Raw genomic sequence first — 22,712 nt, 5'->3', positions numbered from 1 at the left:
CAAGAATATTAAGGACCTGTATTAAATCTATGCACAAACTCTGCTTTAGATGATGTCTAATCCGTATCACACTTTTAAAAGCAATGCATGCCAGCTTTCTCCCCATTGTGGCTAGGGCTGTGAAGGCACAAGTCTGTATTTCAATTATGATTTTCACGGTATTGTTTCTTTGCTGAAATTCATGCTTACAGGTAGCAAGCCATAAGAGACTCTTTATGATAGAAAAAAACTGGAGGTTGCCGGAGGGAAGTGGGCAGGGGGTGGGCTAAATGGGTGATGGGTATTAAGGAGCATTGGGTGTTCTAAGGAAGCGATGAATCACTAAAGTTTACTCCTGAAACAAACATTCCACCATACATTAATTCACTAGAAATTTAAATAAACATTTGAAGAAAAATTTAAAATTTAAAAAGTAAAATTCATGCTTAACTGGGTAAGAGTTTTACTACATCAGTATGCAATTTCGTAAAACATACTGCATTAGGCTATTTTTAGATTAACTGAATTCTAAATGTAGAACATCAACAATTAATCTGATTGATCTATAATGATATGATCCTGGCTCTGGTTCCTGCTACACACATCATAATATAATAAAATCTAGCAGTAACTTTCTACAATATACTTAGGGAAATATAAACCACTGTATGGCTCTTCACTCAAGGATCATAACACAAATGGAACGAACACATTATAATTAACTGTTCACTAGTTGTAACGGTCACTGTTCATGTAAGAGTAAGAAGAAGACAATGAGGGAAAAGAAGGAGGATGCTCCAGAGATATCAATGAACATTTCAAACCACCGTACATTAGGGGTGCTTAAACCCCAGATCTTTGTACTTGGGACAGGAAAAATTATCCTTATTTTCATGAAATTTAGCACATCCTTCAATTATGACCACAGGCAACAAAGCACATAAACATCAGCAATACACGCAAGTGACTTCATCACCAAAAGAAGGCATATACGTTTCATGTTCCTTTATGACCATCAGAGAGCTCAAAGCCACGCCCACGCTCATCAGGATAGCTAGTACAAACTGCTGCTGCATGCATGCGTCGTGTGATAAAGCAGATATAACTTGAATTTGTTAAATATTTCTGTAAGTATTTCTATATCACTGATTCCTTTGTAAATCTATTTATACTACATATCACACACAATTCAGCCCACAGATCTCATCTAACTGCTATGGGGTTCATGGCACAAAAAAAAAAAAAAAAAAAAAAAAAAAAAAAAAAAAAAAGGAATACTTGCTCTAAATAAATCTTCGGTTAAGTTTAAGATTTACAGCAACAAGTAACTTAACTATCCAAAACCCAAAGTATCCCTAAGTACCATTAAGTCTGTAATGACCTAAATGAAAATTGCCTTTCCTATATTTTGAGGCTCTTCTATACTATGTATCTCAATATAAGCTGATACTAACAGTTTTATGAAACCAATTCATACACCAAATCAAAGTCCTTTTACTATTTCCTCCCATGGAATTTTCAATCTTTTCCTGATATAAACAAGTCTTGCAAGGTACAGCTCAAGAAAATAGGACACAAGAAGGAATTATTTATTTTATCAATTTCCAAACCAGATCCCCTCATAAAATTACAAGTAACTCAAAACTAAAGACAGCCTCTGAGCCCCACTTAAGAAAGTCAACATAAGAGAGCAAAATGCGTAGCAAAACATGAACTACACCAGATCTCAGGTTCAATCCTCACAATCATCAATACTGTCTGGGACTCATGCCCGGCTCTCAAGGCCTCTGTGACCTGGGCTCAATAACCAAATGAACCACCTACCTGCTTTTCCCTCTCAGAATACCTTCTACTGTGGTCAGCCTAAGACCACACCACACTCCTCTCCATCTCCATACCTCTGCTCTCTTAATTACAGCAATATACACTGCACCTTTCAAGTTAGGTCTACCCAGCCTTGATCTCCATCGAGCCCGCCCCTGGTCTGACAGCATTCCTGAACAACCAATCTAGCATGTGTAGTTCTCCAACTGCCCCCCACTGTTCCAGATACTACGGCCTTACTGTGAGCACCAGCTCTGCTCACTACGAGCAGAACCTAGCTTTCTAGAAGGGTACAATCGTCAATAATTAACAGATTAATATGGGTAAAAGAATGTCTAAAACTGCTACTGAACTAACAATCAGCACAAAAAAACTAAGCCATGATAATTCATTCCTTCTTAGAGATGTCTTGTCATTGTCAATAAGGCAGAACAGCAAAGCTGGTAAAGACACAACACTTATCTATGCAACCTTGCAAGTCACTTTTTTTCAATCTCGACCACCACCGAGGATGATTCTACTACATTATCTACTGACCATGTACCTATTAATTTCTAGTATTAAGCCTTTACGTTTTACTATTTCCTCCCATGGACTTTTCAATCTTTTCCTGATATAAACAAGTCTTGCAAGGTACAGCTCAAGATCTGTCTCTTCCATAATAAGTCCTTCCTTCCCCAGATAGAGTATACTCTCTCTTTCTGGGACATGGGCATGTCCTAGACTTGTCATCGAGTACTTCCCTGAACTATTTAAATGACCAAATGAGTCACAACAACTAAATGGAGAGCTTTGGATAGGGGAAGGCCATCTCATTCATGAAAGATATGCTCCATTACAAGTGAGAACAAAAAATGAGAAAAGTTATAATCCACAATCCACAAATCTGTGATCTCCCTGAAGTGATCCACAAAACTAGATTTCTAAAGAATTAGGTACATTTTCTGATCAGACGGCAACAGAGGGCTGTGACCCTAAAAAGGAAGTAATTTTCTGAATATGATACAAGTCTAGTTATGTTCATGAGGCACAAGCTTAGTGGCCTAGAATTAAAGGACTCGCATATTAGAATACAAGCGAGGCCTCAAAGAGTGGCCTCCAGACCTCTTAGAAGGCTAGCTCCAAATTTTAGTTTGGGGAAGTGTATTTAATATGGGGGATACTCTGAGACACTATAATAGGGATATGAGAAAGACTCCTGAAAACCTAGTCTGCTAAAGCAAAGCAGAGGACACAGAAGAATAAGACCCAGGGCTTACCCTCAAAGAGCTTGCAATCTAGCAAGGACTATTAAACAAGAAATCATAGCACAAGGCAGAAAATGGTGACTCCTTTTCTTAAGGGAAGCACAAAGCACTACAGAGCTCAAAGGAGACAGACAAATGCAACTTATTGATCTGGAGACCAAGAAAGTTAACAGCCTTGGACCTTCAAGAACAACACCAATTTAAATTAGCAGAGGGATGCTGGGTGGCTCAGTCAGTTGAGCCTCCAACTTTGGTTCTCACAGGCTGTAGGGTCAAGCCCTGTGGCAGGCTTCGCACTGACAGCTCAGAGCCTTCTTCAGATTCTGTGTCTCCCTCTCTCTGCCCCTCCCCCACTTGCTCTCTATTAAAACAAACATTTAAAAACTTTTAAATAAACTAAAATAAATTAGTAGAAAGGGAAACAGGAATGAAATGTAATAGAAAGCAAGAGTAAGAAATATTGGAGGGATAAAATATAAGATCAAACACCAATTTCCAGCAGAAAAGAGATCCTATCTTCTTAACACCTATTCCTGCCTCTATGCAGGGTGAGGGTCTTGAAAATAGTTAGGAGTCTTGGTCCAATAGCTCCATGCTATTAGGGTGCCCACTACAAGACTGCATAAAACAATCTACACAGAAAAGTAAGAACCATGGGTCCATGGGGTAGAAACAACCATGCCCACATCACATGATGGCGGTCCATTTATGTAACAATGCCTCTATGTTGCTGTGACCGTGACATGCACAGGAAGTCAAAGCCAACCATAGTTTCATTTTCAAAACAGTAACGTTCACTTTCAAAATGACTGAAATGGGAAATGTAAAGGCATACCAGGTTTCATAAATCTGAGTGGGTGCTGTATTTGGTATAATCATGTTAACGGCTTATAAGTTTGCAAAAGGACATTATCTGTTCAAGTTCTAATAATTATCCAGAAACCAGAGATCAACACATCAAGAGAGAATCCCAACTCTGATTATGAAGTAAAAAAACAAATGAAAGAGCATCAGGTTTTCCTTCACAAAAGGAAACACTTCTAAAATTACAAGCAAAGGGTCAGACTGGTTTAGATGGGGAATGGAAAGCCAAGCACCAAAAATGGCCAGAGTTGTATCCGTTGCTGGGGAAGTTCCGACCACAGAAGACAGAGTAAAGGAAGATTCAGACAAAACTTGACATTGCAAGTTACAGAATTCTGATGAGAGGCAGTTTACCCTCACAAACCTCAATCTAGACAGGGAACAACCATACTCCTACCCTAAGCTGAGCCAGCTGAGGTCTGTGTGGCAGCAGTGTCCCCCTACATTTGCCGGTGTGGCACACATTTTAAGTCTAATGTATCTTCAGCACCTGAAGGAATTTCTGGCTTCACCCAAAACTGCTGCTTTGAGGATCCACTGTGAAATGGGGCAAAGAGCGGAAAAAGAGAAAAAGCACAAAAAGTCATTCTTATGAAGAGGTGGTGTATTTACTGGGAACCACGGGAGCGTAGTGGATACTTAACAGCTTACACTCTCTGGAAAAAGAGTTTGTCAATTAAACCTAATCGACCCATCTGACACGAGCACACATATCATCACATCATCCCTTAAAGGGATTTCTTTTTGTAAATTTCATAGGGTTAACTTTAGTATCCAGTTGCCTCTCAATCAAAATTCACTTAAAAACGACTATTTATGACAATAACAGAAGGACAGTAGGATACACTGATCTCAAAGACCGCACCTAAGCCAATTTCCCCTATAGATATAGAATTTCTAAACTTCAAAGTGAAAACTTAACCTTTCAAGCCTAGAGGTGTATATTTATGCTCCAGTCCAAAATTAATGCGTATCAGAAATTCATGGCCCATCAGAGTGCGTCCAGCCACAAGAAAGGACTTGCGGTACCTGACAAGATGGGGAAGGCACGCGACCTACCCCCTTTATAAGTTAGTTAGTTGCTTTGTGTTCTAACTAAACAGAAGGATCAGAAAGCCCCAGAGTTAGTCATACCACACATTCAAAACCAGAAGGCACACAACGTATTTTCTAAGGAATTATGAAGAAAAGAAAGAGCCAGGTAATTTCACTGTAGATTTTACAGAGAATGATTTGTGTTTTCCCCCTAATCCTATTTTAAACTCTTTTGAAAAGTAGCAGGTATGTCTGTTATCTATAGTTGCTCACTTAACTAAAACACATGACAAATAAGATGACCTGGCCCTGGACCCCTGCCAGCAGTAGGCAACAGTTTACTATTTTAAAAACAAAACAAACCAGTGGCATCACAATTACATTAATCTTCAGAGAGATTAATTTAGCATCCAAGAGGATTGTGTTACAAGAGGTAACACTACCTCACCCATTCCCTAGGCCTTGGGGTGACAGAGGAGCCAAAGGAAGTAAGCACATGGAGAGCAGAGGGATCTCCTGCCAATAATCTCAGCTTGGGAACCAGCTTCTTGAGTGGAAGGTACAGGGGCTTTCATATGCCCACAGCACTGTCGGGTTACGAAGGGCTGCCTATTGGTAGCCTGAAATAACGCCACCCTCCTCCCATGCCCCCCATTCTTAGTCACTTGAATAATGTGCTGGCTGGAGAAGAGAAGAGAGAGTGACAGAGAGACACACACAGTACCTGTTGTTGAGAATTGTAGTCAAAAAGTCCCACAGTTGCTGCTGCTGAGTCCACAGGTACCTGCGTGCCTGAATAATCAAACTGAAGAGGCTCCATGCCCACATGTTCCATGGGGTCCAAAGGGACACTCTGGGACTCCATGTTGGAGAAATCCTCCACAGGCTTGGCACCATTGGTGCTGGTCAGCTGGGCTAAGCCCTCAGAACCATTCTGGTTTGGACCCAGAAGATCCACTTCATTAGCAGAGTTCTGGCAATTACCAGGGGTACGGCTAAACAGAGAAAGTAAAGGGCATTAAACCTTATTTTGAGCGGGGAGGGACACTACAGCAACCCAAGTTTAAGGACAATGTCCTTGAGCAGTTTATTATCAATAGTACCGAACACTATTTCTACAAAACAACCAGAGACACTGTATGATATTTACATCTTATATCCTATAAAACAACTCTTCTATTCCTTGTCTTCCCACCACAACCCACCCCATAAATCCACATTAACTACTATTAATTTACAATCCCTTTAACCAAAGGTCCCAGATTTGAGGAACAATGAATAAACTGGAAAAAGCGCTACCTGTGGCATCCATGAAAACAGGTTCCAAAATGCAGGTAGTAAACTATGCCCCTCCCCCCCACAACACCTACTCTTTAAGCAGAGACCCAATGGAAAAAGGAGCTTCTAGGGGGAAATTCCATAGATGAGAATGATTCTGTTTTTAAAGTATTTTTTATAGGTGAAAAAAAATTTAAGCATTATCTGGGTACTACTTGTCAGTGCTAAAACTGTCTCTCATTTTCTCCTTCTAAGCAACCAGAAGCAGCAAACCATTATAAAGCAGTACAAAATGAATTCATTATCTAAGATATGCCCCTGCTGAGGAGACAACTCCAAGAATTATAAATGAGGGTATAACTTATCATCCAAACCAGGATACTCCTAAAAGGAAAAAAAAAGGGGGGGGGCACTATTAATAAATATCCTGGGACATGGTATAAATGAGTACTATCTTGGGTGGCCCAGGATACATGACCACCCTACGTAAAAGGACTGAGGACTGTGTAATTCCAAATCAGACTAATATCAAACAGTATTTCATTCTAGTAAGGGGAGCATAGCCATTGAGCGCATTCTGTGCCCTTCAGGCCTAAAAGAAACCCTACAACTGGTACAAATTAAAGCTACTGCATAGTCCCTTTCACACACATGCCCTACCACCACCCCGCCTGAAGTCAAATACTGCCAAACCTTGCTACCGGCTGCCTGAGAATCGGAACAGGAAGCCGATCCACTTCACCTGAAAGACCTCAGGTACGTGGTTACTACTCTGTGCCTCAAATTTCCTCCAGAGAGTACAATTCTTTACACTCACAAGATTAAAAAATTAGATTAGGAATACTAAACAACTGAACTATGTTCTGCAAGCAATGATCCAAAATGAATTTTAATTCTGGCTTTGGGAGAAATTAGGGTCAGAGACAGATGTGTGTGTACTTAGACACACTACGTTAGCTTTAGACTAACATTAAAATTATTCAAAATTAAATTTTCTATCTGTACATCACTAAGGCTTTTGTAAATTATATACCACCAGTAAAGGTTACCTTTAAGGTTACTTTTAAGAATGTTGCCAAATGTGGAAAGCATACAATATTATTTGAACACTGTGTATATTAAATTACAGGGTAAAACCTACAAATCAATCAGGACCAGAGATGGAATGAGAAACATCCATGGAAGGGATACAATTAAGAACTAGTCATGTAAGCTACATCTCTGGGTCTTCAAAATGAGGGAAATGATACTGACCCACCTATCTCAAAGGGAGCTTATGAGTCTCAAATGATATAATGCCTAAGTTCTCAACTGTTTCTCTCCACACTAACATGCCAGGGAGCTAGGACACACTTCCTTTAGTGACCATGGTTACTTCCAAGAGAGTGATTTGGGAGAAACTTGGGGCAAGTTGCAAGGAACTCAGCCCCACGTGGTTTTATTTGTGAATCACTGCAATGATACATATAGAATCATTCTGCAAGTAACAGAGTCCTATGCAGATGCAAAAAATCTACTGTTTTGGCAAAGCTCTCAAAAGTTCCACTTTACCAGTAAATTTAGAATTTTTGTCATATGGCCTACATTAGACCCAATTCTCAAAAAGGACAGGGAAAGAAAAAAAAAACTGAAATCAAAATAAAGCTGCATCAAAACCAAAGCCCATAGCCCCCATTCAAGAACCAGAAGTGTAAAACATACAAACCTAAAATCTTTGACGTCTGCATCAATCCCATTCTGCACTGGTAAACCATTGGTCTTGTCCATCACATCACCCTCCTCCTTCAAATCTCCTAGCTTATCTCCATCAAACGTACCCTTGTTCTTCTTTTCACCTTTGTCGTTTTCATCACTGTCTGCATCCCTTGGGCCCTGTTTAAAAAATAGCTTCAGCTTCACTAATCATCATCAACTAATAATAGTGGGCAACCACTGTGGACACCAGACTACACTAGATGCTAATTAGAACAGGATAGTGTCCGTGCCCTTTCAAGACATTACAATCTAATTAACAGACAACACAGAGGCAGGAACACTGCAGAAAGTCTTGCCAAATGGGGGAGACAGACATATACAATTATGTTACAGAGTTTAGGACGGTCTTACCAAGCCCAATGCCCCACCATCCCATTTTTTCTTTTCTACCCACAGCCCAGCTGCAATTTTACATCTCTTGATCCCACTTCTTGACTTCCAATTCTAACTCCATATAACAGGATGACTCCGAATAAGCCCTAGGTGTGGCAGCTAACAGTCTAGTTAGAAGGTGTTAAGCCTACGAAAATAATTTCCTACTATGACACTGCCTGTGTAAACTCCCTTGCTTCTGAATTCTGTGCTAAGTGTGGTCTGACATCAGTCCAATTCAGTCATCCTACCCTTTAACTTGGGACATCTGCCCTGCGAATCAATGAGCACCCCCCCACCTCTGCTCCACAATACTTCTCAAGGCTTACTGAATGCATGGATAATTCACCAATCATCCTCCACTTTAATTTTTCTTTAATCCTTCAAAACATGTTAAATCTAACTGTGAAAGTCTTTCACCAAAAGTCCTCTGAGAAGGCCTTATCTGCTGTCTCACTGTCCGCCTCTCCCACAGCAGCTCATGAGACCATGAGGGAGCACCGTCAGCTGGATCGCTGAGACAGCACACTTGACCTCTGAAGTGTTTCAAGCTACGAAGACCGAGAGACTGGACCTAAAAGAACTGTCTTGGTGCCAAGCACACTGTGATGCCTTGTCTTCTAAGGAAATTAAGTCTGTCCCCTCTCACCAACAATCCTAAATTAAGACCTGGACATATAAAATAAGTGTGCCTTGACTTCCAAAAGGAAATGAAGATTTGGTAGAGTGACTTGACATGACTCACAGAGCTTTGCAGAATCTTACCAAATGGTAAGTAACCTTTACTTTTATAAAACTGGAGAGAAGGAACCTTGCTTGTTGTCCTCACCACTGACTTCTAGTCAAAGAAGAAACAAATACACCTGGACCAAATGAAAGCTCCTGGCAAAGGACAAGAGCCAATGAGAAAAAGAGGAGCTGCTTTACAGCCTTTGCAGTCACCACAACTACCTTCTGGGGTGGGGGTGGGTGTCAATACTGGAGGCTGGAACAACAGCCCCCACGGGAACAGGCAGACCAACGAGTGCAAAATACACAGATGCTCTCAGGTGAGTTCCCGGTGATCTCTGGCCCAGAGAAGGTGACTCATGAATCCTGACATTCTTAGAGCTTTCACCTGCAGTTTAGAGGCTATTTTACTTTCAAAATCATTCTCAGTTCAAGAAACAGAAAAGTATTTCACAGCTAATATGAACCAAAGAACATATGAAGGAACATAGAAAGGATATACAACCCCATCTCATGTGGTATCAAGATGGTAAAGTATAGTTTTGGCAGGCACTGAGATGGGACTTTCACAGGAGAATCTTCAAAGTGTAAGACTGTTACAGGTTTAAAAGGAGTGAACAACAGCCAATTAAGTACCACAGGGAGATCCCAAAGCAGAGATGGGAATGTGATAGGATTCTAAAGACAGAAAGATGTTTCAAAATGTCCAGAAACAACACCTCCCTCCTACCGCAAAGGTAAGACTGACAGAAACCACGTATTCATCTTCCCGTCCCCAGTACTGAATACAGTGCCTAGCAGAAGTTAAAAAAAAATATGACAAAGAAAACCGAAATGACCAAAAAGTCCTGCAAAACTGAACTCTTAACATAAGAAGGACCTTCCCACTGTCTTTATCGTAAGAGTCCAGGGGGCCGTGACACGGCCTAGACAACAAGCAACCCCATTAGACACCGTTAGTTAACGTGCAGTTACAAGAGTACCAAAGGATCATCCCACTCACACAACTAAGCAAGCTTCCCGAAATCTACAAATCAACTCACTGGCTCAGAAGAAACAGTTCAACTCCAATTTCTCACAAACAGTTCAAAAGGTCTGGTGGCAAAAATAGGAAGAAAATGGGATAAACAAGCAAGAAACCTGGTGACAGGAAGATTCACTTTCACCAAATCAACACTCTGCATTTCCTTTCCTCGGTGACACTTTAGAAGGGCTTGCTGAGAAGCTGTTTGGCCTGTCTCGAAGCCAACTGCTATGGCCTGAAAACAGTCACTGATACTTAACTTTCTCAATTATATTGCCAAGGGCTAGATTTTCAAAGGAATCCCTAGGATGGGCCATTTCTCACAAATATTGTACAGTCTGTTCATATAAAATACAGATGCCTGGTTTCCTAATCTGAGTAAGCTATTCATCCCTCAGAGTAGTAGGTTCCTTCTATTCGAAGGTGGGGGATCCAAGAGAGGGAAGATTCCTTGATCTGGGTGGTCACTGGGTATATCATTTTGTAGAAACACATAAAGATGAACATACATGATTTATATACTTTTCAGCACATAGGTCATATTTCAGTAAAAATATGACCACCTGGGTGGCTCAGTCAGTTAAGCATCCAACTCTTGGTTACAGCTCAGGTCATGATCTTGGCTTCAAGCCCTGCATCAGGCTCTATCCACATAGACAGCGAGGGGGATGCTGGGGATTCATTCTCACTCTCATTCTCATTGTCTCTCTCTCTCTCCCTCCCCACCCCCATCTGTCCTTCCCCTGCTCATGCTCTCTCAAAATAAATAAATGAACTTTAAAAAAAAGTTTACTCAAGAGAAAAGGTTCAGTAAATCAAGGATAGCCCTAAATAAAAATGGTTGGCAGGGTGGCAAGTCTGATTTCTGAATGATACCAAGAGCACAAGTGGGAAGACTTTTTGTCAAAAGTCTGCTCTTCAAAGAGAATACAGGGTTCAGGATCATATAAATGGTCTCTTAGGAATGTAAACACTCTAGAGAGAGAAGAACAGGTGTAGAAATGGGATGGTACATTTTATGAGATTTTTAAAAAATTAATATTTAAGTTAAGGACATATTCATAGCTATGTGGTCTTTAAGAAAGACATAATCCAGGGGCACCTGGGTGGGTCAATGGGTTGAACATCCCGATTCTTGATTTCGGCTCAGGTCCTGGTCCAGGGTCTTGGGATCAAGCCCCACATTGGGCTCTGTGCTGAGCACAGAACCTGCTTAAGATGCTTAAGTATTTCTCTCTCTATCACTCTGCCCCTTGCCCCAGCTCACAAGTGTGCATGCTCTCTCTCTCTCTCTGGAAAGGAAGGGGAAAGGAAAGGTAAGGAAGAGGGGAGGGGAGGGGAGGGAAAGGAGGAATCCAGATTGCACAAAACCTACATTCTTCCTCAACTGCTAACACTTAAGTGGTCACAGGACTTTGGACAGGTCACGAAACCTGAGTCTTCGTTTTCTTGTCTACAGAACAGGGATAATTTTATTAAAGCAGAGTAGTTATGATATGATGCACATGCAAAAGATTCATGGAGTATAAATCATTTTATATTAAAGTAATACGATAATTAGTAAAAGCTATTCACTGGGATGGCATTTCTTAAATAACATTATCAATGATATCAAGATTTAAACTCTCAAATGCCCCCAATTAACCGGCTTAACTCTAACACAAGTATACAGCCAATCTAGCCCTCCCAGGAACACCCATTTCCACAGCGCAGTGGCTGCACGGTTAGTGGTGAACATCACAATCTTTTTAAAATTTACAAATATCTGGGCTCTCACCCAGAGATTCAGATTTAATTGGTCTGCAGAAGCTCCCACAAGTGTTATAAAAAGCTTCTCCTCCGACAACTCTAATAAGCACTCACAAATGAGAACCACTGTAATTAAGTCCAACATAAGCATCATAAAGGCAGGGTTTTTGTTTGGCTTTTTTTGCCACACATTACCTAATACATAATAGTACTGAAAAAGTCTATTATCTAAATAAAGGAAAAAACAAAGAGGGATTAATGGCATCCTTTTATTGTGGGCTTCCTTTAAATGAATGTTAACTCAACCCTGTAGTATTCACATAGAGGATTCAATGAGTGCTCAAGATGCACATGGCCAAGCCCAATCAAATTCTCAAGAGTGGGGCCAAGAAGGGCTCTGAGAGACCCCGGTTTAGACGGAGGCGGAAGACTCTGTCCCACTGCTAGATAAAGACCTGAGAGAAGGGCAGACAGGGAGAAGAACTTGATCTTGTTCAGGTCAGAGTCCATCCATTTATGGCTCAGCTTCGTCAAAGGCCTCACATAACAGGAGGAATATTTCAAGAGAATACCTATTAATTCTGAATGAGTCAGAGAAATGAGAGTTTAATTTCTTCTCTTACTGCACTGATCTTACCATAATGCTCCATGAGGCAAGTCACATTCAATGAGATTAATAACTTTCTGCCCTTCTTTCCAAAAAAGAGCATTTTGCATATCCAAAATCAGAACAAAGTTTGAATCCAGGCCCAACCACCTTCCTTCTAAACCTCATTTTTTGCATCTATAAATTCATAGGGACAACAGTATCTACTTCAAATGGTTGTTTCAAGGATTAAATAAGGCAATTCATAAAAGTGCGACTATTTAAAAAAAATTCTTCAAAATACTTTATTCCATTTTCACATCCTTTTTCCCACTGCCTTTTTCACATACATCCAGCCCTCCCCTTCAAAGCTTCAAAAATCCTAGATATCTTATGTCCTCTCTTTCCCTGGGGGAAAAACTTACGGCTCTACTCAGTAGACCCTTTGTACCACTGATTTTCTTGAGATACGTATGCAGAATCGAGCCATGACCAACTACTCTGTTTCACCAAATCAATTTATAAAACATACCATCATTTTATGTGCTAATAAGGAAATACTGGCAATTAAACTGTGATAGACTACCACTGGCAGGCTGCATCCCAATTTCAAAATGAACAAGGTGGGGAGGTGTGCCCTTTAGAAACTGTGGAACACAGAATATACCAGGCACTGCACCTGTGAGAACCTAATTCCTAGTCCGGAAAAAAGGTAAGAAGCGTGCTCTCCTCTGTGTAGTAACCACCAGATACATATATCTTGACTGTGCAGAATGGTATTTGTTGTTATTACAGACATGAAAACACAACAAAACCATTTTCTACAAGTTGGTTGTTTTTTCCTTAACTTTTTATCTAGTCAGTACTTGAAAGCTTGACATTGATAGCAGAGCATGCAGATTTCTTGTTCAAGAGAAGTTCAACTCTAAAGGAGCTCTACCAGGGGAGCCTGGGTGGCTCAGTCAGCTAAGCATCCACCTTCAGAGATCAGGTCGTGATCTCATGGTTTGTGGGTTCGAGCCCCATGTTGGTCTCTGTGCTGACAGCTTAGAGCCAGGAGCCTGCTTCAGATTCTATGTTTCCCTTTCTGAATTTGATCTGTGGCTTCCTGGCAATTTAATCCTCCAAGAAAATTATGCATTTGTCAAACTTAAGTGTGCATGCAAATCACCTGAGGATGCTGTCAATCAATACGCAGGTTTTGATTCAACAGGTCTGGGGTAGAGTCTGAGATCCTGCTCTGCTAATAAGCTCCCAGGTGGTGATAATGCCCACGGACTTTGTGGAGCAAGATTCTGTAAGGTTTATAAAGCATCTTCATACATATTACACATCCATACAAATGAGACTTTGTGGGTTTTTAATTATTCCATTTTGCAGATGAGGAAATTAAGGTTCAGCTGAAATTCAAACCCCTGACTTCGAACTGCTTTACCCTGCACACGATGTTTAAACGAAATCAATTAAGTAGCACTGGTTACCTAAAACAAATGCAGTGAAGACTAGAAAAACCAGTTATCCAGTTCTGTGGCCCAAACGAATTGCTATGAGTGTGCACGCATCCTCCAGGTCAGAGAGCAGACAGTCTCCACACACAAGTAGAAAGGCCTGCCCAAGGTATTCTTTTCTAAAGATCTTTCTTCTGCAAGGTCAAGGTGCTCTTCGCCTCAACTGAAGTTTAAATGGTCTTCTCATTTCCCTAGATACCAGAAACCAGAAACGTAGAACTTATGACCCACTCTTCTGACTTGCTAGGCCTCAATCTATTTGAAGATCATCTGGTATTTCAAAGGCAGACAGCAGGGTCCTTCGGTGGGACATTTCCCACAGTGGCCTCACAATACAGTAGTCCTGTGTGATACTGTACCCACTCTGAACCATGCTTTTGGGGGTAGGCAGGGGAGGAAGACTACCTTATTCCAGGGATAAACAAAATAAAGGCTCCAAAAAGAAAATTTTAAAGACTCAACTCTGACTTAACCGGTATTCTGAGTTTTCCTATTATTCTGAAACCTGCTACCCTGGTTTTTGATTCATATGTGGAATACTACCAAAATTTTACAGCGGGTGCTAAGAATAAAATATTACTGTGGGATTCCTACTGTCGGCTTGAAAGCATTCTCATCACAGAAGCCAAAACTACTCAACTGAGTCCATCTGTACAATCAAAATAAACTTCAAAAAACTCAGACTAGTTAAAGAGTTAAACACCTTCATTCAAGCTGTAACCAAGAAATACACTTACTGAAAACAGAAAGCACTGTAGAATGAGTAGATTACTTTAGTTCTAAACTACCTTTAAAAGTTAGTTAGGGTCTGGATTATCTGTTGTCAGTATCCAAGAATGGCCCCTTAACACTTGCTTTGGGGTCTACATTCATTATACTATCGAAGATGAAGTTCCCAGCTCTAAGAATTAAAATGGAGTCTCCCCATGGTTTACTAGAGGTCTGGCTACCGAAAAAGTAAAAATATATGAGTGCTCTGACCCATAACCACCAACTAACACTCTTAGAATAATGATCTACAAAGCAGCAGATTCTCTTTTCTGAACTCAACACTTCCAATGACAGACTAGATTTAAAAAAAAAAAAAAAAAAAAAGGAAGGAAGAAAGAAAGAAGGTTCACCTTCTCCAAGATGATACATGCATTCCATGACAACCAAAGAGTGATTCAGGCTTCCGTTCCCAGAGTTTTGGTCAAATGTCACCCTAACAAACAGGCAGAGCCAAGGCAGGCCATAAAAGCGATAAAAGGAGTTCACTGCTCCTCAGGCCTCCATCCACGAAAAGACTGGATATGCAATGTGGTAGCCTGATGATACTGATCAGTCCTCTGTATCACCCTTTAGATGTAACTCAAGTCAAAATACGGGATAGTATTTCATTACCCACGATAAGTTTCCTCTTAAGAAGACGCTGGAACATATTTGAAGAAGTTTCATTTATCTTTATGCAAACCTCAGAGGCTCAGTAAATTATCTGCCTGTGAGAGTTCCATTTTCTGACCTCTATATCCTGAGGTCTTAAACTCCTCTGGTGACAATACTGTACAAAGACTAAAAATTGCCAGTCTCTCGAGACAACTCAGGATCAAAGCCACCTTTACAAAATCTAATATAAGACAATGATGCAGAAGATACTGCTTTGTCATAAGATTAACAGAGGAAATAAATGTGTAAAAGAGAGAAGCAGGCAAAAATCATAATAATTCAGTCCCAGGATTTTATCTTTCTCTTGATTCCAATTATTTTTCTACCTGCTTGCAAACTTTACAATAACCCAGGCATGTGCCTCCTGGCTGATACCCAGGAATTAGGAACTGGTCACACACAGGATAGAGAATTTATGGCAAGATGCATACAGGTTTCAGTTCACCACACTAACAACTGATCTATGCACAATACCATCCTATACTGGACAAAAACTAACCAAAAAAAGTTCTATGCAGAAATTAGCAGGCAACACTTCCTGAGAAATTTGTGCTCGTGAGACAGGGAAAGTGTCAGGACAGAAAGAGAGGTGCACTGGAGATAGGTGAAAGAAGAGAAGAAGTAACAGTATCCTTCCCATGGGACAAGAAGGAAATGATCATTTTGCCCGAACCCATTCCTCACATCCAAAGGGTAGATCTTATTTTTCCTAAGCAGTCTCTTGGGAAGATTCAAATAAAGAAGTCTTTTCCTACCTGATCCACAAGCCACTGAACCTGACCTATGTCTTTGCAAGGTCAAAAGGCCCAAAACCGATCAGGTCAGCTTTGGAATGACCAGTACTCAAGACTCAAGACAAAGGCCCCAGTTTAGTCCCTTGATCATCCTAAAGGTTTTTATAAAAATAAAAGATCCTCTTCTGGCTAAATTCCTCACACCAAATTCCTAGGTGTGAAGCTGGGAGAAATCCAGAACATCCTCTTAGAGAAGTTAAATTTTTTCTGGGTTTTCTGTGGAATTAAAAGCTCCAAGCACATGACAAGTGTCAGTATCAGCTGAAGCATGGTCTCTGACAAGCCTAGCATAAAGCTGACTCCGTGTGGATTCTGGGCAGTTTAAATGTCACCTGCTCTCTTCATGCCAACCATGTCAACAGTCATTCAGTTCACATCCACTAATGTATCAAGGAATTGTAGTTGACACATGAGGAAACTGCACCAAAAATGATCTCCTATTACTCCAAAGAAGTTGCATGTGGAATGAGGAAAAGAGGACCAAGCCTCTGATATCTAGCAACAGATAAATGGTTTTAAAAAATACTGATAATAAATGGTGTAAGATAAAGTAAGATAGCTATGGAGGCAAAATTATTAATAGGATTTGGGGGAATGGTCTACGGCCATACCACCCTGAACGCACCCGATCTTGTGTGATCTCGGAAGCTAAGCAGGGTCGGTCTGGTTAATACTTGGATGGGAGGATTTGGGGGATCTAAGGTCTTTTATAAGACTGCCAAAAAACAGTATTAGCCAAAAAAGACCTCACAGAGAAAGGACTTTGATAAGGTACAAAGCAAAGTCAAGTCAGAAGGAAAGGAGGGAAAACAGATTCACGCTGCCTTTCCTGGCCTTCCTGGCTGTGACACGGAATATAAAACCAGTCACAGAACACAAAGTGAGGAAGACTCAAATGGAAATTCATGGTAAGATTGCTAGATCTAGAAAGCTGATGACAAGAAAAGAACCAGTTTTGAGAAAGAAAGGCTCTCAAAGATGCTTGAGGAAGACTGCTTAAGACTCAAAAGGGAAGAAGCTATTGACAGAGAAGCTGCTTTGGCAACAACTGAGCATCAGAGAGGTCGGGTGGTGATGAACACTCCCTCCCCCCGCACCACAACAGGAACTAACAGGCACTCTAATTCCCTGGCAGGCAAGGTATAAGAGGGCCAAAGACCATACCATAATTAATTAAAGCCTAGCTAGCAAAACAAGAATGCTCCTACATATCTGGTCCACTTTAAGGATTTCTGGGTATTGGCAAATCACTGCTCTCAGGTCTATTCCCTACTGACACCCCAGCTTCAGCTTTCTTATTTTAATTCCTTGTTTTTAATTTTTTGTTTGTTTTAAACCAAAAATGTCTTCTGATAGACCAATGAACTGAAAACTAGATTTCAGTTCTACCTCACATTATTATCAATGTATCCCCCCCAAAAACATCATGTCTCTGTTTTTAAAAAGTTCAGTATACATCTCCTACTGTGTTTGCAGACATCTAATTGCAATAAAAATGGTTTAAAATACACTGTAATTAGAGCTGTGAATATCTAAGGAAACTAAACAGGCAGGTTTGCTTTGGGGGGGTGAGGGTGGGGGGAGAGATAGGAACAAGTTCCTCAAGCCAACTTACAAATCCTCCTTTTCTTAGACAGGAATCGCCCGGGGATGAGCTCAACACATACTCCACCATGCTAACGCCTAGTCCCCCACTCTCCGACCGTGGGGACAGTACAGAATTGACCTCACTGTTCACATGGAAACTCTGACCAGGTCTTCTCTGCACCATGATTGGCTGGGAAACTGAATGATCTACAAAAAAGATACACAAGCATGATACAGTGCAGCCAGAGGCTCAAACAAATTACGAGTGACGTCTCATGGATAAACCAGTGACTGGGAATCAGGAAGCCTGCCACGGTCAGGTGAGCCAAAATCGCCTATTGTGTTTGCCCCTAACTATAAATTCTACATAAACTAAGGAAAACGGAGCACACTCCTCATATATCCAGGACAGCAGAACAATAACTGGTTTATCTAGCTATAGTGGATAAACTATTTACCCCTTTCAAGTAGCAGAATTTCGTTTTAATATATTTTATTAATAATATTAGTAAAACAAAATGTGATTTTACTGCCCTTTTTAAACCCAACAACATAATTTGACATTTTATGATGACTCACTGTCATCTGAGGTTCCATTTTTACATCGCGCTGTCGCACAGCAGATTGGCTTTTTGGGTTTTCCATCTCCTTCCTCCCTATGCTCTGTTACTTCTTCCTGCTGTCAGTGTGTGCCTCTACAGGCTCTCCCCAGCCCTCTTCAGGGGCGGTCTGTCAGAAGAGCATCCGTGCCCAGTGACTTGATTTGGCCCCAACCACATTTCCAAATAGATCATCCCATACACAGTACACAGGGGGGGAAGGGGAGGAAAAAGAAACATGAACTTCAAATGGCAGGCATGGATTTTCTAATTCCAAGTACGCTGACAGCAGTACAGAACAAGAAGTTATAGCTGAAATTAGGGTCATTTCAAATAAGACCACTCCCCTGTGGCTAGCACTTCAGTAAAATATTGAAGATTTGATTTTGTGTTAATTATGTTTTAATAAATTACATCATATAAGCTCCTTCGTGGCAATTATACTAAAGAACAGGACACTGCTTGACATGCTTATGTCACTGGTGTGAGATTCATGACTTGCCGATTGCTGAGGAAAGGAGCTCTAAGACAGGCATAAATCACAGTACAGACGCTAGATCTAGATTACCTGATGTTCCCCAGGCACTGTCTCGCCATTGATCACCCAGGAATATTCCTTTTGGTCCATCTTTGCTGGATTCATCTGTTTCCCAAAACTTTTTACCTGGCAAGAGCTGCTGCAAATTAAAAATAATAGATGCTTTTAAAGAATTCATAAAGGATGAAAGTACAGCAGTCAACACTTTCTTTTAGACAAGGTACTGCAGATGCTCATGTGCTCTGACGGGCTCTGAATACACAGACTGTGGTCGGAGCACTTATGTATATTTGGTAAAAGTCACAGAGAGGCCTAAGGCGAGGAGGGACCACAGATCAACCCACCACAATAGAGGCTAGCTTAAATATCTAGAATTATTCATTTAACCTATGCCAAGATTTTAGGGGGGGGAGGGGCAGGGGAAAGGGGAGTAAATGTTAGCTAAATGCTTGCTAAGAAGACTCCTTTTGAAAAAGAATGTACCTACAACTACCAACACACTACTTCTCCCTACATCTGCACTAACCAGCCATTCAATGTTACTCAAGCTGGGGCATGAACTCAGACCCCAGCTATGGAATGCTAGAGGCAAAACTCACCTCCTTCACACAGATTGTGTTAAACAAAGCACTTTCATTACCAGAAAGAAAAACAAACAAAAATCTTCCCAACCACAACATTAACCTATTCCAAGATTTTGGAAAGAGAGAAGCTATTTCCCCATTAATGGAAGAGAAATAAAACCTCCTAACCTCAGTTAATTTTAACAAAATTTAGTAACACCATTAAAGTGACTTCACAAAAATTCCATGCTTCACAGAAGTGTATACATCACTGGCCCTAAACCAATATGAGAATTTTAAACTGGCTGTGACCAAAGAAATGCCAAGTACCATGTAAGCAAAACCAGTACAGTTTTGCACAAGACCAAAGCATTAGTGACCAGGGTAACAAAGTGAAATTCCACTAGAATTCCATCATTCTTCATTCAGTCATCAGCTTCACTCATTAAAACATCCCCCTTATTTCCTCTAAGTATGTTTTCATTTCAACTACTACTAGTCAGACAGGAAATTCAGAAGTCTGAGACAGTAATCTCTGCTTTCGAGCATAAAAGAGGGCGCCTGGAGAGTTGAAGTTCTCAGAGGAACAGAATCAAAAATCAGAAAGCAAAATATTTGCTCTCCTCCTTGACAATAAAGGTTCAACTTACCAATTTGTAACCCACAGTGCAGTGATAATGGGGAAAGAACTCAACTTTGCCGGCACCGAAATCAACCTTGGCTTTCCAAATCTGGATTCTGGGTTTCTCAGCCTAGTTTCAATCTATCTCTATACATCTACCTGGTAGGCCTAGGTTACAACCTGGTCAAAACAGTTTCCCACACACAGTTTCTCTTCAGTCCCTAATTTGTTATTTTCTAATCCAGCAAGATCATGACAAAAGACACATTTTGGTGTGACATTTAGTAAACATACGTTTACTTGAAGATGAACAGTGTTAAGCAGTCAGTGCTAGAATGCCTCATGGGTTCATTCCCTGAGGGAAACTAGGACAGAGCTGGTCTGTTAACTTGAGATGGGGGCGAAGGTGGGGGGAACAGCAGTGGGAGGAAGGGAGAGCTAAGCTGTGGGGTCGGAAGTCATGGACTAGACAACTTTGATGTGTCCTAGGACAAACTGAACTGCCCTAGGCCTCATTCTTTCTGTAATGATGAGGGAAACAATGTTCAGGTTGTGATGACTGGAGGTGGTGTTGACGAGTGCCTAGCACGATGCCCACCACACAGTAGGTTCTCAATAAGTGGATCCAGTGGCATCACACCAAGGCAAAACAGGAGGGACAACTGAACATTAATGTGAACTACTCAAGCACTATCCAAGAGTTGTTTTTAAACTTTTCTTCTTTTAGTCTCAAAAACAACCTCTCTCAAGATTACAAATATTTCCCTTTTGGTTGTAGCTTTTCCAACTAAAATTGTGAATTTTCTCCTGTGTTTTGTAGGGAGTATGAACAAACAGGAGTGTGCATCAACTTCTCTTCTGTGTACAAGAATGTCAGCAGAAGGGACTTCCTCACTTACTGGTTAATTCCCATTAATAGTGGAACTGTTTTCCATATAATAATAGAAAGAGCAGAGGTCATCAAAAAACAGTCAAGGGACATCTGGATGGCTCAGTTGGTTAAACATTCAACTTCAGCTCAGATCAAGATTGCACAGTTGGTGAGTTCAAGCTCCGAGTTGGGTTCTGTGCGGACAGCTGAGGGCCTGGAGCCCGTTTCAGATTCTGCATCTCCCTCTCTCTCTGCCCCTCGCCCACTCCCACTGTCTCACTGTCTGTCTCTCAAAAATAAACATAAATTCTCTTAAAGAGTTAAAATGGCACCCTCCCTCTCCACACAAATATGGAATCTTTACTTAGAACTCAAGGAAAAGCTTCTTTGAATACCAGCCTCCACATGCAAATACAGTGTTTGTAATTTGTCAAACTGCTTACTGAAAGCAGCAGTCCCTGAACTCAAGGCTTCAAAAATGACTTCTGGAATCCTGTCATCTTTCACTAAAGCTTGCCAGGCTATCATAACATGCAAAGCCAGCAAAAGCAGGTGAACATGTAAGCAAGGCTGGTTCCAGGCCAAATTCTCTCAAAAGAAACAACACAACAAACATATAGAAAGGTGCTAAACAGTGGAGATGTTACTTCAAAGTAGTAATGGATGCAGCAAGTCTCAAAGGAATGAATACCACAAGCCCCAAGACTCTCATCAGATACTAAGAGTCAACCATTTCTCTCACTGTTAGCAATCGGTATAAATGTAAATCCTACAGAGAGACTAGGAACAGCCCAAGAAGTACTAGAACTCTACATGCTTTGGCAAAGTAGTAATGAGGAGGTCAACTAACTATTATCAATGCAAACAGCTTGGACTAAACAGGCAAGTGTGTAAGAGATAATGAAAAAGAGGGTGGGAGAAGAAGGCGCTAGAATGCTGATTCTGGGAGAGATAAAGATGGAACCAATGGGTTGCAAGAGTGCTCTCCAAATGGGAAGAAAACTAAAATACCACACCAAGCAACGTGGGCAAAGACAGAATCAAACTTAGCAAAGCTCTTCAGAATCTCTGGAGCTTCTACAGAACCTAGCCTTTCTCACGGTCCTCCACAACATACCCATCTCCACCCCTCACTTGCATGGTCAACAGCATTAGACTAGGACCTCTGCCTCCTGGAGCTCATGCCTGTATGTAACCCGCTTCCCTTGACCGTGGGCTGGACCTAATTACTTGCTCCTAAGGAATAATACGTGTGATGGCGTGTCACCTTCAAAATTACCTTACAAAAAACGACGATCATCTTGCTTCTTTCTCGTGCCCTCCTGCTTGCTCACTTCGAGGAAGCTGGCTGCTACGCTGTGACCTGCCCTGTATGAGGCCCCATGGGGCAAAAACCAAGAAAGGCCATGGGCTATCAATTCATCAGGAACTCAGGCCCTCGGTCTTACAACCTGTTAGGAACTTAATCCCAACATCAACCTCGTAAGTGAGCTTAAAAGCAGACCCCCTCCCCGGCTGCACTCTGAGATGGCTGCAGCCCCCGCTGCAGGCCTGAGTGCAGCCGGGGAGGGGCCCTGAAAGAGAGGGTCTTTCAAAGCCAGGAGTAGGTTCTCAACTCACAGAAACTGTGACATATAAACAACTCCTTTGTTTTAAGCCAAGAGATATTGAAGTAACCTATCAGGTGGCAAGAGGAACTAACATGGTTGTGAATGTACTTGAATACCGTTGTTCCGAACATGTTCAAAACATTTCTTAAAAGT

At 41.1% G+C, this 22,712-nt stretch overlaps 1 protein-coding gene across 16 annotated transcripts in view; it reads right to left on the bottom strand.

Annotated features, from left to right (window-relative positions):
• Positions 1–22,712, bottom strand: part of PUM1 (pumilio RNA binding family member 1) — a 131,849-nt gene that overhangs the window by 53,942 nt on the left and 55,195 nt on the right. For 11 of the 16 annotated variants that reach the window (XM_029948287.1, XM_029948295.1, XM_029948297.1 and 8 more), the window contains 4 exons: positions 18,924–19,032; positions 17,785–17,963; positions 7,933–8,099; positions 5,674–5,944 (listed from right to left, as the gene is read on the bottom strand). The exons of 2 other annotated variants lie outside the window; for them this stretch is intronic. In XM_029948287.1, the coding sequence (XP_029804147.1) occupies positions 5,674–5,944; positions 7,933–8,099; positions 17,785–17,963; positions 18,924–19,032 (726 nt within the window). The remainder of the gene's footprint in view (positions 1–5,673; positions 5,945–7,932; positions 8,100–17,784; positions 17,964–18,923; positions 19,033–22,712) is intronic. 3 more of the 16 variants (XM_029948298.1, XM_029948299.1, XM_029948289.1) reach the window with 2 other exon arrangements.

Source organism: Suricata suricatta, chromosome 8 (assembly GCF_006229205.1).
Source record: "Suricata suricatta isolate VVHF042 chromosome 8, meerkat_22Aug2017_6uvM2_HiC, whole genome shotgun sequence".
NCBI lineage: Eukaryota > Metazoa > Chordata > Mammalia > Carnivora > Herpestidae > Suricata > Suricata suricatta.
Note: the sequence above shows the minus strand (reverse complement) of the source record. Positions and strands in the feature narration are given on the sequence as shown.